Raw genomic sequence first — 25,923 nt, forward strand, 5'->3', positions numbered from 1 at the left:
TACATTAGGTCATTAAGAGAAGTTTCTGCAGACTTTAATAATATATTTTATTTACTCTAACTTGTCTTATTTGTAAACTAAAGACATGGCTTGTTTTTTTTTAAAAAAAAGTAGAAACATCTCAAATTTTTAAATTCTATTCAGAATCCTTAGTGCTAATCAAAAGCGAAGCATTATTACAAAACAAAATAATAACCAGCTGAAATTGTTTTTTTTTTTTTTTTTTGCCTCAAACTAATCATTAATTGTTAAATAATAAAAGGTAAATGTTGTCACCATTTAGAAACTTTGAGTTTAGTCTTGTTGTCGGTCATATTTATTGTTTATTACTTTTTTTGTTTGTTTGTTTAGTTTTGTTTTTGTTTCCCCTCTCCGGAAAGGATTGTTTTAAAATATGTTCATTTTTATTGTGTCTTTATGAATTGTTGTGTCTTTTTCTGCCTCCTTGGCTAACACTCTCTTGTAAAGAGACTAAAAGTCTAAGAGTTGTTTTTTATCCTGGTTAAATAAAGATTACTAACTTATTAGTAAACATACATTTTTTGAACTGGACCATTACAAATTATCAGTCAAGGTAGCGAATGTTTATTGGCAATTTAATACTAGAGAACTCTGAGAACTACCTCGGGTCACGGGGAGCCTGTACCTATCTCAGGCATCATTGGGCATCATGGACGGAGTGCCAACCCATCGCAGGGCACACACACACACTCATTCACTCACGCAATCACACACTACGGACAATTTTCCAGAGCCTGCCAATCAACCTACCATGCATGTCTTTGGGGGAGGAAACCGGAGTACCCGGAGGAAACCCCAGAGGCACGGGGAGAACATACAAACTCCACACACACAAGGCGGAGGCGGGAATCGAACCCCCAACCCTGGAGGTGTGAGGCAAACGTGCTACCACTAAGCCACCGTGCCCCTCTAGCAGCTAAACAATGGAATATAAATCTAAGAAATCCATTAAAGATGAGGCACTGTATGTTTCCTATATTAATGAAGGTGCAACAACAGCATTAAATAATAGCAAACATCCGTATGAACGTAGATGTTCCAGAGAGAGTACCAATTGATGGGTCCAGACGTTTGGGTTTCTTCCAGCTAAGAGTGACAGTCTTGCCAGTAATGGACTCAATTACAGGTGCTCCATCTGGAGGATCAGGAAGAACGTCTACAGAAAAAAATAAATAAATAAACAAATAAATAGAAGTAAAAATCCTGGCTAGGACATCCATTATCCCAGACATGTGGATTATTCCTCAAATGAAATGACAGACTTATCTTTTACAGAGAGGATGCAGAGAGGCTCAATATAGATTTTAGGGTTGTCTGTCTCATTAAAAGATTTAGCTCTAGGATGTTTCATCTCTGAGATGATAATCAAAGGATCAAGAAATCCAGGCCACAGTTATACTTATGTGGTATTTGTGTCTTAAGTGTATTTCTTTGCTGTAAATCAGTTCAAGCATGTGAAATAGTATTACATGGTATGAAACGTTCCTTCGACTAGAACGTGCTAAAGCTTCGACCAAGCTGACGATGTTCCTGTATGGAAAACATCTGGTAGATATCATTAAATTGTGGTTAAAAATAAATAATAGTATTAATTAATAATAGTATTTGATCAATAGTTAATATTAACAATTAATTCTTTAATGTCAGCTTTTGTTTTACTTTTAAAATTTCTTAAGGTAAGGGAACTTGTTTTTATTCAAATAAAGATATTAGGCATAGATATTTGAGATATTAGACTAATAAAGCCTACTTTGACAAGGTCGACAGTTTTTTGTTCATATATTTTGGGAAATAGAAAAAAACTCAATTCTATTCTGGACAAAAATAAATAAATAAATAAAAAAACTGCATGCAATATTACCTAGATATATATTATTATATATAATAACTGCTTTGTTTAAGTTAATATAAAAATACAGATACAGATGCAAGTACGTGAATCACTTAGATGCAGATACAGATGGTGTATTGCATTAAGCCCCTAATGAGTTCATTGACTAGCAACAATTTAGATCAATGTTTAATTGGCGTAATCTCATTAGCTAAGGTTGTGCTGAATCTAGAAATGGGCTGTTCTTGATATTATGGTATTGTTTAAATATGGTATAAAAAGCCTTAGAAAAGGTAGAAAGGGATTAACAACGTTTCTCCCAATAGTCTTTCCCTGAATGGTAAGCTTTGCTGATCAGTATTCCTTGCCATCCTCCAACCCAAGCAGCATCCTACTGAACTAGATGAATATCAGACAAACGCAGGGAATATGAGATATACCTGGCATATACAGTACTATTAAATAAGTGATAGCATTTCTCTCACCTGTTACATACAGATGGGCATAGCATGTGGCCTTGCCCACCTTGTTGGAAATAACACTCTTGTATACGCCACCATGGGCATGGCAGACTGAGCGAATGACAAGGCTGTGGATATCTCTGACTGCAGATGAGAAACAAAGACATTAGAAGTACTTAGGAGAGATTAAAAGTGATTACAAGTGATAAAGTTAAAGCAGTTTCAAAGTGAAAAGAAGCCTGAGGGTATTAAGAAGGACATTCAGGCCTGCATGTAGAACACTGTATATTTCACACTATCTCAGCTCCTGACACTCTCATTTAAACCCAACTCTGAGTTTGATGCTCTGACCTCCATAGAGAAGACTGAAATATTGCAATGACTCACACTGCGTCATCTTCCTGTCCTCAGTGCTTTCAATCTTTTTGCCATTGTGGAACCAAGAAATTGTGGGATATGGAAGGCCGGCAACTTTGCACTTTAAGATAGCCTCTTTTCCCTCAACAACATCCAGGTCGTACAGTGGCTTCACAAAGTCGGGCATAGTAAAGCGCTCAACCTCGCTCTCAGGAACCTCTGGCTCCTCAGGAATGGATGGCATCTTCTCTAACTTAGCCCTAATGGGAATTGGAGAGTGAAAGAGTGTCAAACAGAGCATGGGGAGAATGCATGATGAATAAACTGTAAATATTTGACTAAACAAAAAATATCTATTGGTATTTAGCATACAGAATCAACACAAGCAAGGAGAATCAAGCACTAATTTGCATAAACAATAAGTGATTGTAAAAGATAATGTTCTTTGTAATTGGAGGTTTGACAGCAACATAAACTTATATTAATGCTGAGCAATAAGGGGTCATGACAGTTGGACCTCTATCACCTTTGGTGTATGCGAAAGGCAAGAATTGCTGAGTTCCATGCCTACAATTTGATGAAAATCATTTTTAAGCTTCATGAAAATTATTAAACTCTAGTTACCACCCAAAAGTTCATTATTTTCCCGTAACAGCACATCCTGAAATCTTTTATTCTTTGATTTACAGTTAAAGATAAAGCTGTGAACTAATAACACTTGCGTTATAGCCGCTATAAAACAGTCGTTTCCTCACCACTTTCTGTTTTGTTTTTTTTTCTATCACTGAGTTTAACAAAACAGAGAAGACTGAGAAACTGGAAAGTCTTCTGTGCTGAAGACTCCCCTGTCATAAATGCTAATCACCCATTAATTGTTAAGTCCATTCATTTCACTGCTAATAAAGTGATGCATTAATCACGTAATAAAAAAGACAAAGGTCAAAGACAGCTAAAAAAAATTTTTTAAGTAGAAGAACTAAACTGTGAGTAGGGGGCACGGTGGCTTAGTGGTTAGCACGTTCGCCTCACACCTCCAGGGTCGGGGTTCGATTCCCGCCTCTGCCTTGTGTGTGTGGAGTTTGCATGTTCTCCCCGTGCCTCGGGGGTTTCCTCCGGGTACTCCGGTTTCCTCCCCCGGTCCAAAGAAATGCATGGTAGGTTGATTGGCATCTCTGGAAAATTGTCCGTAGTGTGTGAATGAGAGTGTGTGTGCCCTGCGATGGGTTGGCACTCCGTCCAGGGTGTATCCTGCCTTGATGCCCAATGACGCCTCCCCGTGACCCGAGGTAGTTCGGATAAGCGGTAGAAGATGAATGAATGAATGAACTAAACTGTGAAAGAGCGCACCTAACATGCAGTGTGTAATGAATCAGTCTGGCCACTTCCAAAGGTTCACATTAGTCTCCTTACACATAAATACACAAACCCAGGAGCTGGTAATGTTTCTATAAACGATTTATGAATGAATGTGATTGCTTCTTATTTGATTAAGTTTCTAATTGGGAATTCCTCTGTGTACTTAACATCAAGATAAATGTAAATAAGAAGAGTTTACATCTGAGATGACATGGCTGGTCGGGGTTCCTGTACATAGAGCTCTGCTGAGCACTCAGCATCCCCATGTTTGTTCTTAGCCACCACTGTGTAGAACCCTTCATCCTCACTGCTCACATGGGAGATAACCAGCGAGTGCCGGCCACCTTCCTTCAGGATGCGAATGTCTTCATTTTCCACCAATGGATTGTCTAGGAGAAGAAACAGAGTTGTCTGAGGTTTAGTCAGGAGCTTGACTAATTGATAAAAGTTTCTCATGGGGAAAAATCTTCTTACCAAAGTGAGTCCAGGTGACCACAGGTGGGGGCGTTCCACTGACCTTGCAGTCAAATCGTGCATTTCGACCCTCGATCACCTCCAACACATCCAGCTTTCGGGTAAACAGTGGCTCAATGGAAGCAATGACCTTCATCTGGGCACATGAGGTCAGTTCCTCTACAGAAGACAAGCAATGATAATCAGTATGATAATGAAGGGCATTGTTGAGAACTGAACATGACCTGTTTCAGTTCTCAAAAGTCATGGCACTACAAAGATTAGTGCTTTGAGGTGACTAAATTAATAAATATCTAATTTAATACAGCAAAAGCTGAAATGAACAAAAATCCACTGCTCTAGTCACTTAAATGTGGTACAAAGCAGCCTTTTATAGAACCTTATAACCTGATTATTAAGTGTCTGGTTACTTCAGTCCATTTTTCCACCATGATGTCATGTCTGGAGATGCTCACCTTTGGCTGTGCTCAGTTTACAGGTGTATGTACCACTGTCGTCTTCATGCACTGAGTTGAGCAGCAGTCTGCACCTCTTCCCGTCAAAGTGCATCTTACAGTTTAGAAGCGCTGGCTGGATGAGCTTCCCATCCGACAGCCAGTCTACGTCCATGTCCTGTGGTCCGATCACATGGCATTCAAACAGCACTGACTCTCCTGCCTTCACCATGACATCCCTGAGAGGCCGCACTATGGCAAGGCCGGGTTCTACCGAAGAGGCTGAAAGATGAGTAGAGAGTGTGATGGAGATGAGGTTATTTTGATATTGAGTATGGTCATGGTGGGCCACAGTTAGTGTTAGTGGGTTGTGTTGCCACCTCACAACTTCTGGGGTCTCCGGTCATTTCCCACCACCCCACAACATTCATGTTCTTACTGTATGCTAATTAACCCTACTTGTGTTTGTAAGTCTTATGCGCCAATTAAACCACGTTGATACAGTTATAGAGTCTTACAGTTACACTTAGACAGAGCCTGGAATGCAACTTAGCAGAATACATGGACTTTGCAAGTCTATGGATAATTTTACATCATATAAGATTGTCCCTGTCAGAGCAAATGGAGCTTGGCTAATAGCCCGAAAACTGTCAACTACTCCAGGAGGCAAGGCACATTTGGTCCGCTAATAGCCTGTGCTAATGACTTTGCTTTGTATTTAAAGTGTTTCTGTGAAATCTATCTGAATTTTCAGGAAAAGAACTCTACTTTTTAGAATACAATTTTATTGATGTTAGATATTAAAGTAGCAATAAATTCTTTTTTTCTCCTCAATGTTATTCAATCCAATTCAATTCAATTCAAATTTATTTGTATATTGCTTTTAACAATGGACATTGTCTCAAAGCAGCTTTACAGAAAATAAGAAACATAATACAAAAAGTTTATTATTCAAAGAATAATATAATACAAAGATTCAAGATTAATATTAGACTTAATATTTAAATGTGTTTGTATTTATCCCCAATGAACAAGTCTGAGGTGACTGAGGTGACTGTGATGAGGAAAAACTCCCTTAGATGGAAGAGAAAGAAACCTTGAGAGGAACCAGACACAAAAGTGAACCTCATCCTCATTTGGGTGACACTGGAGGGTGTGATTATAAATATACAGTCTGACAGTTGTGTCATCACAGATGTGTGATACAGCGTCGTGTCCTAACCCAAGCTAAAACATTTACATTTACAGCATTGGGCAGACGCCCTTATAGAGAGAGACTTACATTTATCTCATTCATGCACACACACACACACACACACACACACACACACACACACACACGCGCGCGCGTGCACAAATATACATCTATTGTTAGCCACCAACAACAGCAAAGACTGTCCTGATAAATCTGATTCCACTAATGTTTTTATCCCCACAATGACATGTGACCTAAAACTAAAGATGACTTTCTCTTAAATGTAACAAAAAAATATAAACAAATTAAATACAAACGGGGGGCACGATGGCTTAGTGGTTAGCACGTTCGCCTCACACCTCCAGGGTCGGGGTTCGATTCCCACCTCCACCTTGTGTGTGTGGAGTTTGCATGTTCTCCCCGTGCCTCGGGAGTTTCCTCCGGGTACTCCGGTTTCCTCCCCCGGTCCAAAGATGGTAGGTTGATTGGCATCTCTGGAAAAATTGTCCCTAGTGTGTGATTGTGTGAGTGAATGAGTGTGTGTGCCCTGCGATGGGTTGGCACCCCGTCCAGGGTGTATCCTGCCTTGATGCCCAATGACGCCTCAGATAGGCACAGGCTCCCCGTGACCCGGATAAGCGGTAGAAGATGAATGAATGAATGAATGAATGAACAATTATTCAAACAGATCAGCTTCTAAAGCTTTATCTATCATTATTTCCTTGTTAAGTAAATAAAAGTAACATAAAGCATCCAGCATTTGCTGGCTCAATTCCTTCTAAGCAGAATTTCTCATTAATATGATTTTGAACATAATGAATATTGAAAATCGTGAGGGACAAAAAATAAAAAAATAAATGTTTTGTTTCTAGCACCCCAAAACCATCTTGACACTTATCCTTCGTGTTTGATATTGTTAAATTCTTTTCTCTTATTAACTATCATTTGAATGCTCTAGAGTCTCACCAACTAAAACAAATGGAACCAGAAGCACCAAGTTCATCACAAATACACTATATAGCCAACGATATTAAACGTGTGTCCATCATACCCATATGTTCCCCTATTTCCAAAACATTAAAAGCACGTAAAAAAAAATTGTCTAGAATATGTTCATATGCTGTGCCTTTAAGATTTCCTTTCATACGATTCAAGAGGAACAAACCTGTTCAAACCTGTTCCTGTGCACAAAGTAAGTTGCTCTTGTGGATCATGTGACTGATGGTGCACAAATTCAATTCATTCATTCATCTTCTACCGCTTATCCGAACTATTCTCGGGTCACGGGGATCTCAGGCGTCATCGGGCATCAAGGCAGGATACACCCTGGACGGAGTGCCAACCCATTGCAGGGCACACACACACACTCTCATTCACTCACACAATCACACACTACGGACAATTTTCCAGAGATACCAATCAACCTACCATGCATGTCTTTGGACCGGGGGAGGAAACCGGTCCAAAGGAAACCCCCGAGGCACGGGGAGAACATGCAAACTCCACACACACAAGGTGGAGGCGGGAATCGAACCCCCAACCCTGGAGGTGTGGGGCGAACGTGCTAACCATTAAGCCACCGTGCCCCCCCAAATTCAATCCAATTCAATTAAATTCAATTCAGTTTTATTTGTATAGCGCATTTAACAATGGACAATGTCTTAAAGCAATATTTAATATTTAAATTTATATGTATCCCTAATGAGCAAACCAGAGGCAATGGTGGCAAGGAAAAACTCCCTGAGACGACATGAGAAAGAAACCTTCAGAGAACTAGACTCAAAAGGGAACCTTATCATCAACTGGCTCACACCGGAGAGTGAATCATTTATTTAATAGAACTAAATAAAGTCAGTGAAATCTCCATAAGCCTGCTACACAATCTAGTGGAAAGCCTTCCCAGAAGAGTGAAGTTTATTATAAGATCAAATGGGGACTAAATTTCTACAAACGGATTTGACTCTCAGGTGTTGACAAAATTTTGGCCATATCGCATACTTTCCTTACAGCTGTACACAAATACTTTGATTGAGTCAAATTAATTGAGGTAGCTAGCTAATGCACTTAATTTACAATCAACCAGCTAATGATACTAATGATATAAATAGCAAATCTAGTAGCCTAAGTGCATTAACACCCATATGAGCTCTTTTCATGACTAGTATTTAAATCAGGGAACCGTAAAAAGAGTTCAATAAAATGTTCCATGGCATCCCTGAGATTATCGACAAGTACTTATACTTGTTCTCATACATAGGTCAGGAAAACATGCTACACTTGCATCTGTAATATACAATGTTCCTTTTGAAAGAAACAGCATAAAACCATCGTTAATTTATCTGTGGAAGATTCAATGATCATTATTATGAAAGAAAAAACCCTCATTAAATTCTGAGGCCCTTCAATGCAGATTTGATGTAAAGTGTGTGTTTGGGAAGAGAAGAGGCTCTTGACCTTACTGCACCACAGCCTAGAGCAGATTGGCTGTAATTAACACAGACACAGTGAGAGGTAGGTCTTCTACACCCCCACACACAGACACACTAACAATTGGTCTGTACAACATGTTCAACCTTATGGTGCAAATCCACAGGTATTAGCATGTGCCAGTATTAATATATAGCTTAAACCTTGTGGGATCTTGTTTACGCTTTTCAGTCTCCTGGTGTCTATTTTAAGAAGAACATATGCTCCTGATGATTGACCACATCATTTTCAGGACTCGATGGCTTCTGTGATTATCATGACAGATTATTATTCTGTGTTTATATCGTACAGAAGATAAGGGCCTCACCTTTAACCTCTAATTTGCCTTCGCACTGTTTGGTGCCGTACTCGTTGATGATCTTGCAAGTGTACACACCAGCGTCAGACTTCACAGCTGATTTTATTATCATCTCACTGTTGCCATCCTTTGTCTCACGGACGATGTGTCTGGGACCTGTTTTTATAGTTACTCTGTCCCTCAGCCTAAAAAACAAAAGAGTATATATATATTTATATATATACTTTTTTCTATTAATTAATATAATGAATAACGGAACCTACCAGTAGAGCATTGGTTTGGGCTGCCCAGTCATTCGCACAGACATGACCACTTCCTGTCCCTCCTTGACTGTCTGATCTACTACAGTAACCTGGGAATATGATAGAATCACACAAGGACACATTTTATACCACATATATCACAACAACCTAAAGCAAATGCAGTAAATAACACTGCTAGCTAGAATAATGAGTTTTATCTTTGTTTATTTAACCCTGTGTTATTTAACTTTTCAAAGCTAATTCACCTGAAAAGCAGGAGGCTCTTTAAACCGAGCATCTATGATCTTCCTGGGGTCAGAACCACGGTAGGATGATCCTACAAAATCCATAGCCTCCTCCAAGGGACTGAGATACTCCTCATCAGACGTGATGGGGCTACTGATGTCCATAGGAACACCAAGGTTGCCTCTCGCGTCTTGGCTAGGCTCTGAGGGTGAGACACATTATTGTCAGAAGTCCTTATTCAAAATACATTCAAGATAATAGTAGGACATTGAATGAACTCAAGGTCATTGTAAAAAAAAAAAAAAAAAGCTGATTATGGAGAGGACTACAAAGACTAGCAGGAAGAATAAAAGAGAAATGTGCTGCAATGTGCCGGTAATTTTTAAGTAGGCCTGGAAAAGGAAAGAAAGAAAAGAAAATAGGGGAAGGTCTTGGGGAAAGGCAATGTAATGGAAATAATGAAATTTTGCCCAACACACACACACACACACACACACACACACACACACACACACACACACATCCACCAATGTCAATTGGGATTTAGGATTGAGGCTTTAGGAGCTCAGAAGTATAAGACAGAGAGACTCTTCTTGATGGGTAACCAGTTTAACTTTAAGTACAGGAGCAATGTGTGCTGAACATTTGTTATGAGCAAAGTCTCCATTCATTCATTCATCTTCTACCGCTTATCCGAACTACCTCGGGTCACGGGGAGCCTGTGCCTATCTCAGGTGTCATCGAGCATCAAGGCAGGATACACCCTGGACGGAGTGCCAACCCATCACAGGGCACACACACACTCTCATTCACTCACACAATCACACACTACGGACAATTTTCCAGAGATGCCAATCAACCTACCATGCATGTCTTTGGACCGGGGGAGGAAACCGGAGTACCCAGAGGAAACCCCGAGGCACGGGGAGAACATGCAAACTCCACACACACAAGGTGGAGGCGGGAATCGAACCCCAACCCTGGACGTGTGAGGCGAACGTGCTAACCACTAAGCCACCGTGACCCCCAGTAAAGTCCCCAGCTGCTGAATATTTTGCAGTCTATTTAGGGTAATAGCAGCAATATCAAAGTTAGGAGAATACTTAGGAGGAAAATATTAAATGAGAAAACTTGCAAGCTTATAAAAGCAGGGTATCAGAATCCTTCAAATGAAGTAATGGTCAATTTTAATGCGTAGTCTTATATAGTGCTCAAACAAAAGTGTGTTGTCAAACATTATATCTAGTGAAACCCTGAAGCCTCAGATGTACTGAATTTGTATTGAATAATGAAATGTGGATATTTCATTATTTACATAACACTTTAAATACATGTCACACATGCTAACTAATATCATTATGAATGGCTTTATAAATACTGGCTTAATATCCATACATTATATAAACTACAAATAATCTTCAATTGCCCCCTGCTATCATCTCACTGGTATCCACTAACCACTAACAGGCACAAAAACTCATAGCCACACAAGTTCACTGAAGTGTAAAATTCACTTTTTAGCAGGGATTGTGCTCGGATTCTATCCTGCCTCTGTTAGACAGGCTTTTGTATCTGATCTTAGCGAGAGAAGACGAATTGAAAAGAAGGAAGCGTTAAGTGAAAAGCGATCAGTCTGCATTGTTGATAGCTGAGGAAGGATGAACCAGGTAATAACAGATCCAATCTCTCAGTGTGACAATGTGGAGATTCTGCTCATTACTTTTATGTAACATTTCCATCGTGGAGATGGAAACCCGGAGCTGGAGTCCGTTAACGTGTCCATTAAATTTGAAAATAATCTGTGTTGTTCGTAAAGCAGGTGTTAATAATGATACAAAATCATTGGTCTCCCCAAAACACTAATTAAATTCAAATGTATTTGTATTTATGGCATTTGGCAGAAGACTACATGCAGAGCGACTTTTATCTTGCTTAAACAGCTGGGCAATCGAGGGCTAAGGGCCTTGCTCAGGGGCCCAGGTGCGGCAGTTTAGTGGCCACTATACAAGAATTTGTATTTCAGATGCAGTAATTACAGTAATTAGTTGCAGTAATTGCTATTATTTAGTTTGCTGTAAATAAAGAACATTATATATACATTATTATTATTATTCATTCATTCCTTCATTCATTCATTCATCTTCTACCGCTTATCCGAACTACCTCGGGTCACGGGGAGCCTGTGCCTATCTCAGGCGTCATCGGGCATCAAGGCAGGATACACCCTGGACAGAGTGCCAACCCATCGCAGGGCACACACACACTCTCTCATTCACTCACACACTAAGGACAATTTTCCAGAGAAGCCAATCAACCTACCATGCATGTCTTTGGACCGGGGGAGGAAACCGGAGTACCCGGAGGAAACCCCCGAGGCACGGGGAGAACATGCAAACTCCACACACACAAGGCGGAGGCGGGAATCGAACCCCCAAACCTGGAGGTGTGAGGCGAACGTGCTAACCACTAAGCCACTGTGCCCCCCCATTATTATTATTATAATTATTATTATTATTATTATTATTATTATTATTATATACATTATTATATATACATATTATATATACATTATAATCCTGAAAAAGTAAGCTTTTACAATTTAGTCTTTAAGAATAATGGGAAGTGAAATATTTAATACCATACCATTAAGCATAAAGGCTTAATTTCATGCAGTAATATTATACAGTTAACTGGTTTCTAATTTGGTTAGGATTTTTTTCTATACTGTACATATACACGTGATTCTCAGATTCAGGGGTTCTGATGTAAATAAAATGTCAAATGTCAGTTCTACAAACCAGTGGAAGAAGACTGAAAAAACAACAAAACTTCTTCTCAGTGAAAGTCTTGGTGAAAAATTGGTGAAAAACTGATTTCATTTTAAAAACATCCCTACCTTCTTATCTCTGGCCTACACTTTATAAACGATCATGTTCAAGAGAAAAATAAGCAAGTTGATCAATGTAATTGGCAAACCAGTGCCAAAAGTAGTTTTACTGTCAGAAAGCCCATGCTGATGGCTCCAGAGCAGATCCTGTCAGCTTGAAGTGGGAATAAATTGACAACACATACAGGGTTCTGCTTCCCACCTCGTGCACAGTGTATATTACAGGAACCAGCATGTGATTACCACTCCTAAGATAGAATATTTGTGAAGCACCCAAACACTGAACTATTACCTTCACCAACAATAAAAAAAAAACACACACGATGACAAAACCATTGCAAAAACCAGTACAATACAATACCTACAACTGGGTATTTTACCAAGTTCGTGATTTTAACATTATTTAATATGACATTTAGTTCTAGAATGGTCTTACACTTACCTGTGCCTCTGGTGGCCAGAAGAATGCTATGCTGTTGTTAAATCTAGTTACCATTTATAGCAATGATTCTTTTTAGCAATGTCTTCATTTTAAGATTCAATTGCAGAGGTTCTTCCAAGCAGAAATGCACACACAAACGCACTGTACATACACAGCTCCTCCTGGCTCCCATTAAAGACTCATATACAGTACCATGTCTCTCATAGCAACCATCCTATTTATACATTACAGTATGAGGTTTGGTCCTAGCAGTGGCATTATGGTGCCATTTTATTACATTTATATACTACTGTTTTTTTGGTTTTTTTTTTAAATAATGTTTAATTTCACCTGTAATAGCCTTACAGTAGGTGTCAAGTTTACTAGTAAGAAAATGGGGCCTTTATTGCAATATTATTGTTAGATTATTAGTATATCACAACACAACAACAACAACAATAATAATAATAATAATAATAATAATAATAATAATAATAATAATAAAGTTAAATGCAAATATGATTTCAGCAGTAACACATTGCAGATGAGATTCTAGTCCTAAATTGCCTGATTTTATGTAAATCTTCCTCCAGGCTATTATTCAAAATGGGATTGATATACAAATGTCTGTGCCAGAGAATGATAGTTGAATTTTAATAGGCAGATAGATGAATTGTATTTTAACTCTGCTCATGCAGAATCATTATGCAGATGATCCTGACACATTTCCTGAGAATTTCATTCCATTTCAAATCTATTTCCATACGCATTTGCTTTTATTGGTGAAACGGTTTACCTTTAAGCACCACCTTTTATTATGAACACTGCAAATGCATCTTAAAAGCTAAATAATGAATTCCAGACATCTACGCTTTAGTTAATTAATGAGGAATGAGTGCAGATGTCATTTAGACCGCGCTTTGTAATGAGAGTTGCTGTAAAGTGCTGTGGCAGCTCGTTTGCACCAGACGAAACGTTTGAACATCCAGGTTAAATGAGTAGTGGAGATTGCTTGTGTGCATTTCTATTAAATCTGCACCAACAAGATACCAAATGAAGAGAACACAAACAGAAATAAGTGCTTGATTAAAAAAAATAAATAAAATACACTGGGTGTGGCTGTGCAATCTTCAGACAACAGTCTGCTATATGCTATGGTTGCTATGGTAACTATTGCTTTGAAGCTCAGGTTAGAGATTGATGGGAGAGAAGGAGAGGTTGCGAGAGAGATTCAGATATAAGGCTAAAGAAAGCAAAGGGATTACTTAAATTGAAAGTGTCGGTAGGAAGATAAACAGGAAAGCATTTAATCTAAATTAGTAACCAACTCCCTCCAGGGATGAGTTTATCACCAGCACTGAGCTGCTAACCCAGACCTGTAGGAATGTAGGATGGTGAAATGATTCACTGCTTCGTCCTTTAAACCCACTGAAATAACCAGAGGTGCTAAAATTCCCCACATCACCCTCCAAAAATGCCTCCCCCTCAGCTTGGAATATAGAAAGTACTGAACTCTGAGGATCAATGATGTAATGGTATGTCATCTTTCTCTGCCTTTCAAATAGTCTTTTCCATGAATACACAGGAAAGTGCAAGGGAGGGCAAGAAAGTAAAATGAAAAAGCAAAAATTCCTTTAAAATGTATTTCGAAAGACAGTTTCTAGAGAGCCCTGAAAAATGGATTAAAGCTGGCATGTTTCTCCGTCGGGCACTCAATACACATCAGACTTTCTAAATATATTAGTGATGAGATATCTGACTTCAGGCTAATGTCAGAAAAAGGGCTTGTAATAATGTAATGTTCTGGACAAGTCACGCCAGAATGAAGAATTTAGTTTAGAATAACGTCTCGGCCTTGGCATCAGAAAACGCAACTTCAATGAATGACATATTATTATTGACAGACCTGGCAGGCTGCCTAAAAGTAAACACTCACCTGGTTTTATAAAGAGGGTAGCGCTGCAGGAAGCCTTGCCCACTTCATTTGTGGCTGTTACAGTGTATGTGCCACCATCACATGGTTTTGGCCATTTGATGAGTAGAGAGTGCCTTTCTCCCTCCACTTTAACCACGTGTGTTGGACTGTTCTTAATTTCCACGTTGTTCTGCATCCATGTCACTAGATATTAAAAACTCATGCATGTAAGCCTTTTTTCATTCAGTGACGGGTATAGTTTTAGTAAGGATAAGACATTAATCTGATTTTGCTCTGTTCTTTTCCATTGACCATGATTGTACAACATTCAGTGGCTGCAACTCATTCTAAATGTACATATGGAGTTAAACAGCCTGTAGTCATGTCATACATTCAAGTTTTTTTTTGGTTCTCTCCAAAAGGTTAACAGGAAGAACTTGCCTTCAGGGAGAGGATTGCCAGCAATAATGCACTTCAGCAAAACCTCAGCACCAGAGGATGCTATTGTGTCTTGAAGAGGAAACTCAAATATCGGGGCCTCTAGAGGGTCTTCTTCCGCTGACACATAGGAGTCATCAGAAGACTCTGCAAAAATAACCATGACAATAGGCATGCATATGTTATGCATATATATATATCTATACAGTACTGTGCAAAAGTTTTAGGCAGGTGTGAAATGCTGTAAACAAAGAATGCTTTCAGAAATATAAATAATTAGTGTTTATTTCTGTCAATATTTGGTGTGTTTTTTTTTTTTGCCTTCAAATCAGCATGAAGTGATGGCACGGCCCACACAGAGCCCTGATCTCAACATCATCGAGTGTGTCTGGGATTACATGAAGAGACAGAAGGATGTGAGAAAGCCTTCATCCACAGAAGATCTGTGGTTAGTTCTCCAAGATGTTTGGAACAACCTACCAGCCGAGTTCCTTCAAAAACTGTGTGCAAGTGTACCTAGAAGAATCGCTGCTGTTTTGAGGGCAAAGGCTGGTCACAGCAAATATTGATTTGATTTAGATTTCTCTTTTGTTCATTCACTGCATTTTGTTCATTTATGAAAATATATGTTTAACACTTCCATTTTTGAAAGCATTCTTTGTTTACAGCATTTTTTCACACCTGCCTAAAACCTTTGCACAGTACTACTGTATATATATATATATTCATTTGACAGACAATTTTAACAAAGGTGACTTTATAAAGTCCCTGTTTTGAAGAGCGGTGCACAAATTAGAATTTACAACTGTCAGATCAGTCCAAACCATAACTACTGCACCACCACTGTCCTAAGCACAATATTTTTCCATTAGTCTGCTGCTAAGTGCACTTTAGGTATGCTAGGCTACAGCTAATTAAAGTCACAATATACATGGGTTTTCATTCATCTTTTAAGATTACATTTAGGACAGTGCTTGTAATACACTGATTCTGATCCATATCCAAGAACTGTTCCTGGCTGGTCCAGTAGCATGAAGTAATACACTGTCCAATTGACAGGACTTGTTGAGGATGTTAATAAAAATTATCACTTTGTTTTGGTCTGAATAGAGGGTTGTAACTGGAGAACAAAACCATGAATGATGAGATATTTATTATTTTAAACCACAGACAATTGTAAACAAATTATTTTGTAAAATAGAAATCATTCATTAATAAACACAACACACCCACCTAATTCAGGGGACATCGGCCTTTGCTTTCGTCCCCTTCCTCTCACCCTTTGAGGTTTTTCCTCTTTGGAAGTGGCATGGTTGCTTGTTTTATCACTGTGTGCAGGTACAGAAGTTTCTGTTTCCATTGGCTCCTCTTCAACAATAATTTGTGGGATAGTGACCTTTAGTGCTGGTGCTAGAGGAGTCACATCTATCACCATCTTCTCTTCTTTAGAGGAGGCTGGTGAAACCCTTGGTGGTTTAAGAGGTGGTGCCTGGACAGGACACTCTTGTACTGCACTGATTTCACTCTGCACAAGAGGACTTTCAGGTCTTCTGTCCAGCTTTCTCAGAGTGATCTCTATGGGTGTTTTTCTATTGACAGTTTCATTTTCTATGTGGACCGGGGTGACTTCTTGGACTTGACCTACTCTCTTAACGAGTGGGCTTGCAGGTCTCGGTTCCACCTTGCGTAATGTCATCTCCAGGACATTTCTGGATGGTGACTCCTCTCCTGTTCTGCGAGGTGAGTGTGGGTGTTCATCAGTCTCAGAAGCGATTTCCACAACTGGAGATCTTGGAGGGTTTTCAGCAACTGGACTAGGTCCACACATCCGTCTTGGAGACTTTTGTCCAGGTAATTCAGATGGTGACATACCTTCTGGAGGTGACGACTCCCCTGCCTTTTCCTTAAACGTTTTAGTTGTCATGGGTGACCTCTCTCGTCCAACCTGATCCTGTAACAATGATTCCTGTTGCTGAACCTGTGTTGATTTGTCTTTGGGTTGTTCTTTCATTCTATTCTCTTGCTCTTCTTGCTCTTGCTTAGCACGCTCCCGGTCCTGTAGCTTTTGAATCACCTGAGGTGGGATGGGCTCCAGTTTTCTGATGGGCTGCCTGCCCCTGTGAAAAGTGGATAGCTGTTCAGTTGAGAAGGACTTCTTCATATGTGGTTTCCCCACAAGCTTTTTGATTCGCTGGAGTTCCTCTGTGAACTTGTGCTCAATATCTTGCACTTTCTGGGAGTAACGAGGCCTGTCCTCCAGAGAAGCAGCTCTCTGCCTAAACATAGATCTTCTCTGCTCTGCATCTGCCTTCAAAGCTTCATGGAGATCCTCCTTGGAACTTTCTCTTGAGATTCCTAGACGACTCCCTCCGTCATCAGAGTCAATGGAAGGAGCTCTGTTAAACCCGGCCCAAGAGCGTCCAGAGATTGACCCCTCAGGATTGTCAATGCTTCTTCTGCGCTCTTCAAAAACTCTCACCCTTTCAAAGATCTTGGAACTAGGCCGTATTAGTTTAGGAGAGGGACGGGGGGTCAAGTCCTTCCGTGAGTAGTCACTGACGGGGGTCTGGGGACGAGAGTCCTGAGCACTACTCTGGGACATGGCTGAAGACTTGGGTTGTTTAATCTTCTCCTCGAACTCTCCGGGTACCGTGTCTTGGTATTCACTTGGCACAACAGCTTTCTTGCGTGGGGTCAGGGGTGTTGGGGGGCCTGAGCCAGATCGGCCAAGCATGGGAGAGGTGGATGAACGGATTATTTTAGGGGAAGGGGGAGGGAGAACTTGTGGGGGAGATTCCCTCAAAACCTCCTCAGATTGGCTCCTGAAAGAAGGCGATTAACGGAAATGTTCTGTTAGACTATTGGATCAATAAGGGGGATGAGCCCAGCTATTTGGAAGAGGACAGGGGGCCAGAGAGGCACTTTGTCTTGTGAATAGAATGTATGTGACTGGAAATTTGTGAAGGCTTGCATATTTCAGTGTCTCTGTGTGTTTGTCTTGAGTGGCAATATTGGGGTTTAACTTTTGAAATGTCCCAATTATAAGTGGGGCAAAGAAACAAACAATGCTATCTACATCAAGTACCCAGTAATCAGACCTACTATAGTTTCTGTATAAAGTTTGGGTAAAACTTGAGAGTTAAAAATAAAGAATAGGAATGCCTTTTACATTGGTCTTGGGGTGACAGTCAAGACCAAGTTTCACTCTGCCCAAAAACAGTCTTTCATCACAGTAGAATCAAATTAAATAAATTCACTTCAATTTACAATACACCTAAATGTGTAGGATTGGTCAAGCCAATTTCACTGAAGCCTACTAGCCAATTCCTTCCAAAAACACTGGACTAGACCACCATATATGACTGGAAATACACATCTGTAGGTCACATTTCACTGCCATAGCTGAGAAGGAAAGGTTGCAAATTGTTATATAGAATAAGCACTTAAATAATTAAGAAGACTACAGTTAGAATGATTTATGAATGAACAATACAGAGTGAAGACATGAAAATGACCCCTCTATACATAGCACATTCATAGACACTGTCACCTGACTGGGTGAAAACAGACTTACAGTAAATGTTTTTTTGTTGTTGTTGTTTTTATCCACAGGCTTCCTTCCCAGCCTGCAGATGTTTAGACATACTTCTGTATGAGATCCAGTGTAAAGGACTGCATGAACATCACCCAAGCCGTGTCAAAACCATGCAAAGGAACATGACCGTGCAAGAATTTGGAAAAATAACACTTGGATGCTCTTTAATAATGGGTTGTGTTAGTGCACCATGAAAAATCCAGCAATTAGTAATTGCCCCTAGCCACTCAAGCTGTTTGGAAAATATTCCTCGTTTTCAGTAAATTTGAAACTACAGGCCAATGACTATATTAAATTACTAATAAACGAAAAAGGCAAATTACCAAGATTTGGTTTTCCATTTAAAGCTTTATTTCAGATATCAAATTTACAGTGTTATGATGACGATGACTATATGTTTTGGCAATGCATCTATTCTTTTGTGCTTTATTGTCTAATATAAAAATCGAAATAATAATTACTCAGTTGCTATATAAAATGAAGAATCCATATATATATATATCCGTTTGCAGTAATATTTTCATGCAAGGAGTCATGCTAAAGCAATTCTTCAACAAAATGCATGCAGAGAAATCAGAGAACCTAAAAGGGCCGATGGCACCTCGCGCAAACAATATGATGCAAATAATAGCAACAGCCACAGCTTCATTTTATTTTGCATCTATTGTTGTGGAGGTAAAAGAAAATTGAAAATAGGCAAAAATAGAAAATACACATAGAAATGGGGGTCAAAGGAAAGTATGAACTAAAAGAAAATAATTCTAGATGAGGCACAGAAAAGGCAGTAATTGTGGGCAAGGGAGGTGGCAGTTAATTTAATCTAATGTCCTTTTTTTTTCTTTTGCGAAAGTAATTTGATTTTATTTCTATATTGAGCTACAGTCTAATGTGATGAAAATGGAAATGCTAAAAACTGTATCCCAGACATTTTACTAATTTGACCTGAATTGTAAATGTAACGACAAATACACCATATTCTTTCTTTTTTAGGGGCCATTATAATATTTCTAATATTTCACTTTAACATTTGTGCACTGGCCAACAAGAAAAGGTCACGTAACTTCCTTATAGGATGTCGGCTGCCACATAGCTGGCACATACAATGCACAGATCTGACACAGGATTATTGGCTGGTAGGCTTAAAGGCCAGGTCTGTAACTGGATGATGAATAATGAATTCTCTGTGCCTGCCAGGATCAACTAAGCTTTAGACATTAAACAGGAACATGACCAGCCAGCCATCATCGGTTCACTTTCTTAAACAGCCAACATGCTCCATGAAAGAAATGGAGAGATGAAGAATGAGATATACGCATATGTGTGTATAACAGAAACTAAAAGATGAGCATGAGACTGGAGTTCAATTGCTCAGATCTTATTAGACAGTATAGCCAAAGCACTAAGTGTTAATGTACTGTGATGAAATTTACATATTTACTGAAAATATTATTCTGGCCATTAAATGGGGCATGATGTTTAAATGTTCTTGGCATTTGGAATGAATATTTAGAATCCTAGGTGCTATTGCATGTATTGTTGGCCCTAGCTCTAACATGGCTGTGTGGATGGTGCTGAGGAGGAGGGACAGAATCAGACAATCCTATATTTCTTCTTTCTTTCTCTTTCTTTTTATTCTATGCATCATATAACAACTGCAAATTGATCAAGCACCCACATGCAGAATGAATTGTGCTCAAAAGCTCTGCTTTCCCACTTTCCTAGCAACACTTTTGGAATTACATAAGGGTGAGATTTGCAGCTGAAAAACAAAACAGCCTCAGTGTACTTGGCTTGCATCGCTGTTATATCTGCTCTTTCCTACATTATCATTGTTTCAGTTTACTGAACCTCCACCTGTGAATGAGTCACATCTAATTGTAATTGGTTTGGCAGCTCATGCTGCTCTCTCACAGTGGGCTGATCTGTACATCATCCAAATGTGGAGAGCTTTCATTCTCTCTCTCTCTCTCTCTCTCTCTCTCTCTCTCTCTCTCTCTCTCTCTCTCTCTCTCTCTCTCTCTCTCTCCCTCCCTCCCAATAGACAAATCAGGGAAAGAAATTAAGAGGTCACACCCTAGGCTCTGGTCTGTGTCACCTCCCCAGCACACACACACAGTGCTTCATGTCACAGCAAAAGCCTTCTGTGGTACAAGGACTGAGAAACTGGGCTGTCTATGGATGTTTTGCAGAAAATGTTTAAAATATTATTATTTGCTGTTAATTTTGTGGGCTGCTGGAATTATGAATAGTTTAATCATTTGCTCATGGGAATGCTTTGAATTACAGGGGAATAGAAAAAGTCCTTCCTCTATAGAGACTGAATGTGCTACCATAGTAATCGCTAGCTAAAGACACACTTTCCTCGGACCCCCACACTGGGCGGGACAGATTGGCTCGAGATGCCCGGATCAGCGGCTCGACCCCTAGGTGCCTGATGTGGGTGGCCGTTGGTTCCCGGCCGGTGCCTTGCCTGGCGGCCTGTGGCCCCGCTGCTCTTGATCCCAGGGACTGCATCTCTCTCTCCACCACTGTGTTCTCACCATGACCACTCGCACCTGATGCCACATCCATCATCCGCTCACCTGCAGAAGTAATATAATAGAAGAAAAAAGTGCTTTAAAAAACCTAAATCTCCTTAAGTTTTATGTCACAGAGCTGCTGAATGTGGATTCTTACTGAACAATAGTTTAAATTAGATGCTCATTTCAACAGAATATAGTCTGAACAGGAGATCATATTGTGATCTGTGTGAAAGTTTTTATGATGCTTTTACCTTATTTGTTTTTGAGTTGTTTCTGTGCAACAAAACAAGCTGTATTTTTTATGTTGTTGTTGTTGTTTTTTTGTTTAACTGGGTAGAGATTTAAAATTGTTGACATATAGTTTAAGTATGTAATGAATAAAACTCTTTTACATTTTATCGACTCTATTGGAATCGTAACAATAATACACCCTACAGATGGGATGTTAACAACAACACAGCTTGTTATATTTTAATCCTTATTATTAAATTCAACCATTATTTAATAATTGTCATAATAATGATAATGATAATTGTCATAATAATAACTGTCATGGCCATGACAGAGGATATTGAGATCTATTTCGCAGTCAATTATTTATCATTTATCATGTTGTATGCAACCATTCTGGAAGCCCTGGCCAAATTGTGTTGAAGTGAAAAGAACTAAACATAACCCCTGCAGGAAACAGAAGAAAATAATAAATAATAAATAAATTAGTAATTGTGGCTAATTAGTAACTTACTGTATCGGTGTTAACTAAAACACCCTTTTGGCAATTATCTCACCTTCACAAATATTTTCATAGGTACTATTTATTCAGTATTTATTCTTGTTTATTTTCTTTATTCTTATGTATTTTCACCCACGTATGTCAAATTAAGAGATATCCTTTGGCAGGATCTTGCAGGAACCTTACTGTACTGTTTTTCTGGCTTGTTTACATTGATGCTTCATTGCATTTTAATCACAGAACCACGTACTGTACATTCACTATTTTGTAGTATAAATAAATATAATAGCATTAAGTTAGCAAATACATTAAGCTGCGAAACTGCTATATTATTAAATGTCTTACAAGTTTTAAATTGACTCATTTAACTGTACTGTTTACTGCATGGACCAGAGTCCTTATATAATTGAAGATTAGCAGTTTAAAATGTGACTGTGTTAGGTTTAAATATGGAGCAGCGATGTAAATATTGACTGAGAAATCTCCTTTTATCACTGTAGTATACAATTAAATTGTGGTATATCTTAATTTCAGCCTCCAGTGAAACACTCAAGGTATTTTGCATGATAATGGAAAGATATAATATGCAAATATTCGATGGTAGCAATTTTAACAATTTGAATACACTCTAGTTTATTATAACGGCACCTGCTGAAAAAGCCTTTTATGCCTGCTTAGATAAAACCACAAAAAGGGAAGGTAGGACCATTAAGAAAATGGCATTTAATCCAAGCTAGGCTGTCATTTTATCTAATCCCTGAGAATAGGATTGCTTGGATTACATGCAGTTTGAGGCAGTGACAACCAGGTGCATGACATTTCCAGCAGGCTCTGTGGGAGACGGCGTGCCCTCAACAGGAATCGGTTCTCTCACAGCCTGGTTCGTTGCGGTGGGCAGATGCAGCTTGATGCAGGCAAAAACGGGAGGCAATTTAAAGGGCAAACATCCTTCATATTCACAGAGACAAAGCCTCCACCCACCGATCCACCATCCTAATGCATCAAATCAATCCGATATGCATCACTCCACTGAGGAAATCTCAATGCATGACACGTTTATTCCCTCCATATTTCTTTGCCTGTAAATTGTGGGTGTTCATTATCGAGACAGGCTTGAGAGGCAGTTTTCATAGCAGTCGGTGTTAGATAGTGTGGAGACAATACATCCCATCACTCAATATTGTGCTTACTAGATGAAAGCCATTTGTCAGAAAAAGAACAAATCTAATGTAATTGTTTACTAAAAAAAACATACCTGATTATACTGTATACTACAATTCACCAGCTTGCATAGTAATATAGATAAAAAGTACCTACTGTACATTTCCATGACCTATTTTATTTTGGTTCGTGAATGCTATTTTTTTTCCTTTAATACTACAGTATAATGTAATAAATACATTTCCCTCCATCTGAAAGCGCCTCAAATGTACACCCACTTCCTCTCACCGGGGGCTGCTGGGACAGCTTTTCTCATAACGTACAATGAGAGCAGAAAGTGCCACTGCCAAGATCCTGCAAAGTGACTGAAAAGAATGGCAGAATAAGCTTATCGCTTCTTACTGCTGTCCTTGTAAACATGTAAGAATTCGTTCTCTGTTGAGAATAACACTGTTGGAATCGGCAGTATAAGTCTGTTAAAAACGTTACAGTTTGCAGAGAAACCGGATACCTCTGCACATGCTGAGATTTAAGAGGTGGGTGATTTAAGAATTTGACAAAAATATATGTATTTTTATGCTGTAGCTGATTTGTACTGGAATGCAGATATTGAAGACTAAGTAAGGAATAAAACACAACACGATGCGCTGATATAAGTAACTAATCAGTTACTATGGAGTGTTTTATTTCGCTTATACCACAGCAATTCGCCACCATCTACAGTGTTAGTGTATACTGTAGTTACATTTAATGTATACATAATCAAAATTTTATTCTTGAGGATTTTCTGCAAAAGACGGTAGCTCCTGTTGTCACTTAAAAGACATCCCTCACCGGCCTCAACCCTGAAGTTAGACCATTCATTCATTCATCTTCTACCGCTTATCCGAACTACCTCGGGTCACGGGGAGCCTGTGCCTATGTCAGGCGTCATCGGGCATCAAGGCAGGATACACCCTGGACGGAGTGCCAACCCATCGCAGGGCACATACACTCATTCACTCACGCAATCACACACTAGGGACAATTTTCCAGAGATGCCAATCAACTTACCATGCATGTCTTTGGACCGGGGAGGAAACCGGAGTACCCGGAGGAAACCCCCGAGGCACGGGGAGAACATGCAAACTCCCCACACACAAGGCGGAGGCGGGAATCGAACACCAACCCTGGAAGTGTGAGGCGAACGTGCTAACCACTAAGCCACCGTGCCCGAAGTTAGACCAAATAAAACCAAAAAAAATTTAATGCTAAGAAAAGTCCTGAAACCTGAAGGAGGTTTTTTTTTAAAAATCTTTTTAAAGACTTCTTTAATGTGTTAAACAAATGTCTATATAGCACCAGCTTATAAAATACTGCAACATTTACTCAGTTTAAATTCTTAAACAATTTAAACACTTTAGAAAACCAACCTCTTATGTGTTCAATATTTAAGCGTCTTCCAGACAAATCCTTGTGAATTAGCAGTTACTATAGAAACGATAACATATTAGAATGAGCGCATTAATATTGACCTGTGATTTTGTCTTAAGCCAGAACTAATATCTGAGCTTCTGCTGTAGAAAAGGAATCAACAACCAAACAGATTCAAGAATTCAGCAGGTCTGTGAATATGAGATATGGATACAAATACATATGTAAACTTTAGGGTTAAAAAATAATGTTTTTGACAAAGTTGGACCTTTTTTCATGTTTTCTTTGTCCACAAGTTTCAGTATAATCAAATGATCTCCGAAAGGCCGGTTCATTTGTAGTGAGAGAACAATCCAAAGCTTAAAGCTAGGTCAAAAGGTCAAAACGATCATCATTATTATTGTTACCGATATCTTAGTAAGAATATGAAAAAACTAGCCAAACCTCAAATCTGTTACAGCTCAAACAGATAGCTAAAAAACAACAGTTTCAAACAGATGTTCAACTATTAATATTTTAACATACACTATTTTATTCTACACTAAACAATCTGTAGGCAAAGTTTAGCATAAAAATCATAGTTTCTGATATAACTTTATGATTTAATTCCAGACTATGGAAATGCAGCATGAATAACTCAGTCTAGGTTTCTGAAGCATGTGTGAGACACAGTGATAAGTCTTGGATATTTTATATTGCTTTAGGGTTTTAAGGATTCTGTGGGTTAATCTAAGTGTGCAGAGAAGATCGATTGAGGCTAACACATCTAAAACCAAGCAGGGAGATAAAATAATACAATTTATAAGATTTTCAATCTCAGCAAGTCACATTTTTTTTGCTCTGAGATAAAACATAAAAGAGTGAAGTAAATAAGATGACGAAGTGAATAAAGCAGGAACAGCGACCAGACAGCAGATCAAAATAAATAAATGACATTGAATTTCTCCCTGAAAATGTGACAAACTGTGAAGATCTCACAATGAACATAGAAGAAATTCATGTGTGTACTTGATTGTTATGCATTTCCTTTTCTTGTGCTAAGCTGCTTTTGTTTTTCAGTCTGTTTATTTTTATTTTGTTCGAAATATGTCATATATTTCCCCTTTCTTTTTGTTTGCTTTAAATCCCATTTAAGTACCTTTGCTGTTTTCCAGGCTGGGTATTGCAAATGAGAATCTGTATTTGTAATGACATGTCAGGTTAAATTAAAGGCTAAATAAAAAATGAAATAAATGATAAATGTGTGTGTCTATTGTGATTTGAAGAGGTGCTATGAGGTGGGCTGTGTGTGAAGAACAGAACTGAACAATGCTGTTGGGAAAAAGGGTGTAATTACCTGCAGGGACCCGCTGGGAGGTCTCGTCTGGATCGCCTCTGCCTCCGTCTTTGGTCTCCATCCGAGGATCGGCTGCTTCGTCCTCCGTCGTTTCAGAGTC

General features: G+C 39.0%; 1 protein-coding gene across 6 annotated transcripts in view; it reads right to left on the reverse strand.

Moving 5' to 3' along the window:
- spegb (striated muscle enriched protein kinase b) overlaps positions 1 to 25,923 on the reverse strand; it is a 91,653-nt gene that overhangs the window by 24,438 nt on the left and 41,292 nt on the right. For all 6 annotated transcript variants that reach the window (XM_060876907.1, XM_060876911.1, XM_060876909.1 and 3 more), the window contains 14 exons: positions 25,824 to 25,922; positions 21,129 to 21,240; positions 16,297 to 17,885; positions 15,067 to 15,210; positions 14,647 to 14,829; positions 9,423 to 9,604; positions 9,178 to 9,266; positions 8,924 to 9,099; positions 4,956 to 5,216; positions 4,501 to 4,659; positions 4,226 to 4,415; positions 2,701 to 2,930; positions 2,338 to 2,457; positions 1,073 to 1,177 (listed from right to left, as the gene is read on the reverse strand). In XM_060876907.1, the coding sequence (XP_060732890.1) occupies positions 1,073 to 1,177; positions 2,338 to 2,457; positions 2,701 to 2,930; positions 4,226 to 4,415; positions 4,501 to 4,659; positions 4,956 to 5,216; positions 8,924 to 9,099; positions 9,178 to 9,266; positions 9,423 to 9,604; positions 14,647 to 14,829; positions 15,067 to 15,210; positions 16,297 to 17,885; positions 21,129 to 21,240; positions 25,824 to 25,922 (3,639 nt within the window). The remainder of the gene's footprint in view (positions 1 to 1,072; positions 1,178 to 2,337; positions 2,458 to 2,700; positions 2,931 to 4,225; positions 4,416 to 4,500; positions 4,660 to 4,955; positions 5,217 to 8,923; positions 9,100 to 9,177; positions 9,267 to 9,422; positions 9,605 to 14,646; positions 14,830 to 15,066; positions 15,211 to 16,296; positions 17,886 to 21,128; positions 21,241 to 25,823; position 25,923) is intronic.

Source organism: Tachysurus vachellii, chromosome 8, assembly GCF_030014155.1.
Source record: "Tachysurus vachellii isolate PV-2020 chromosome 8, HZAU_Pvac_v1, whole genome shotgun sequence".
NCBI classification, from domain to species: domain Eukaryota; kingdom Metazoa; phylum Chordata; class Actinopteri; order Siluriformes; family Bagridae; genus Tachysurus; species Tachysurus vachellii.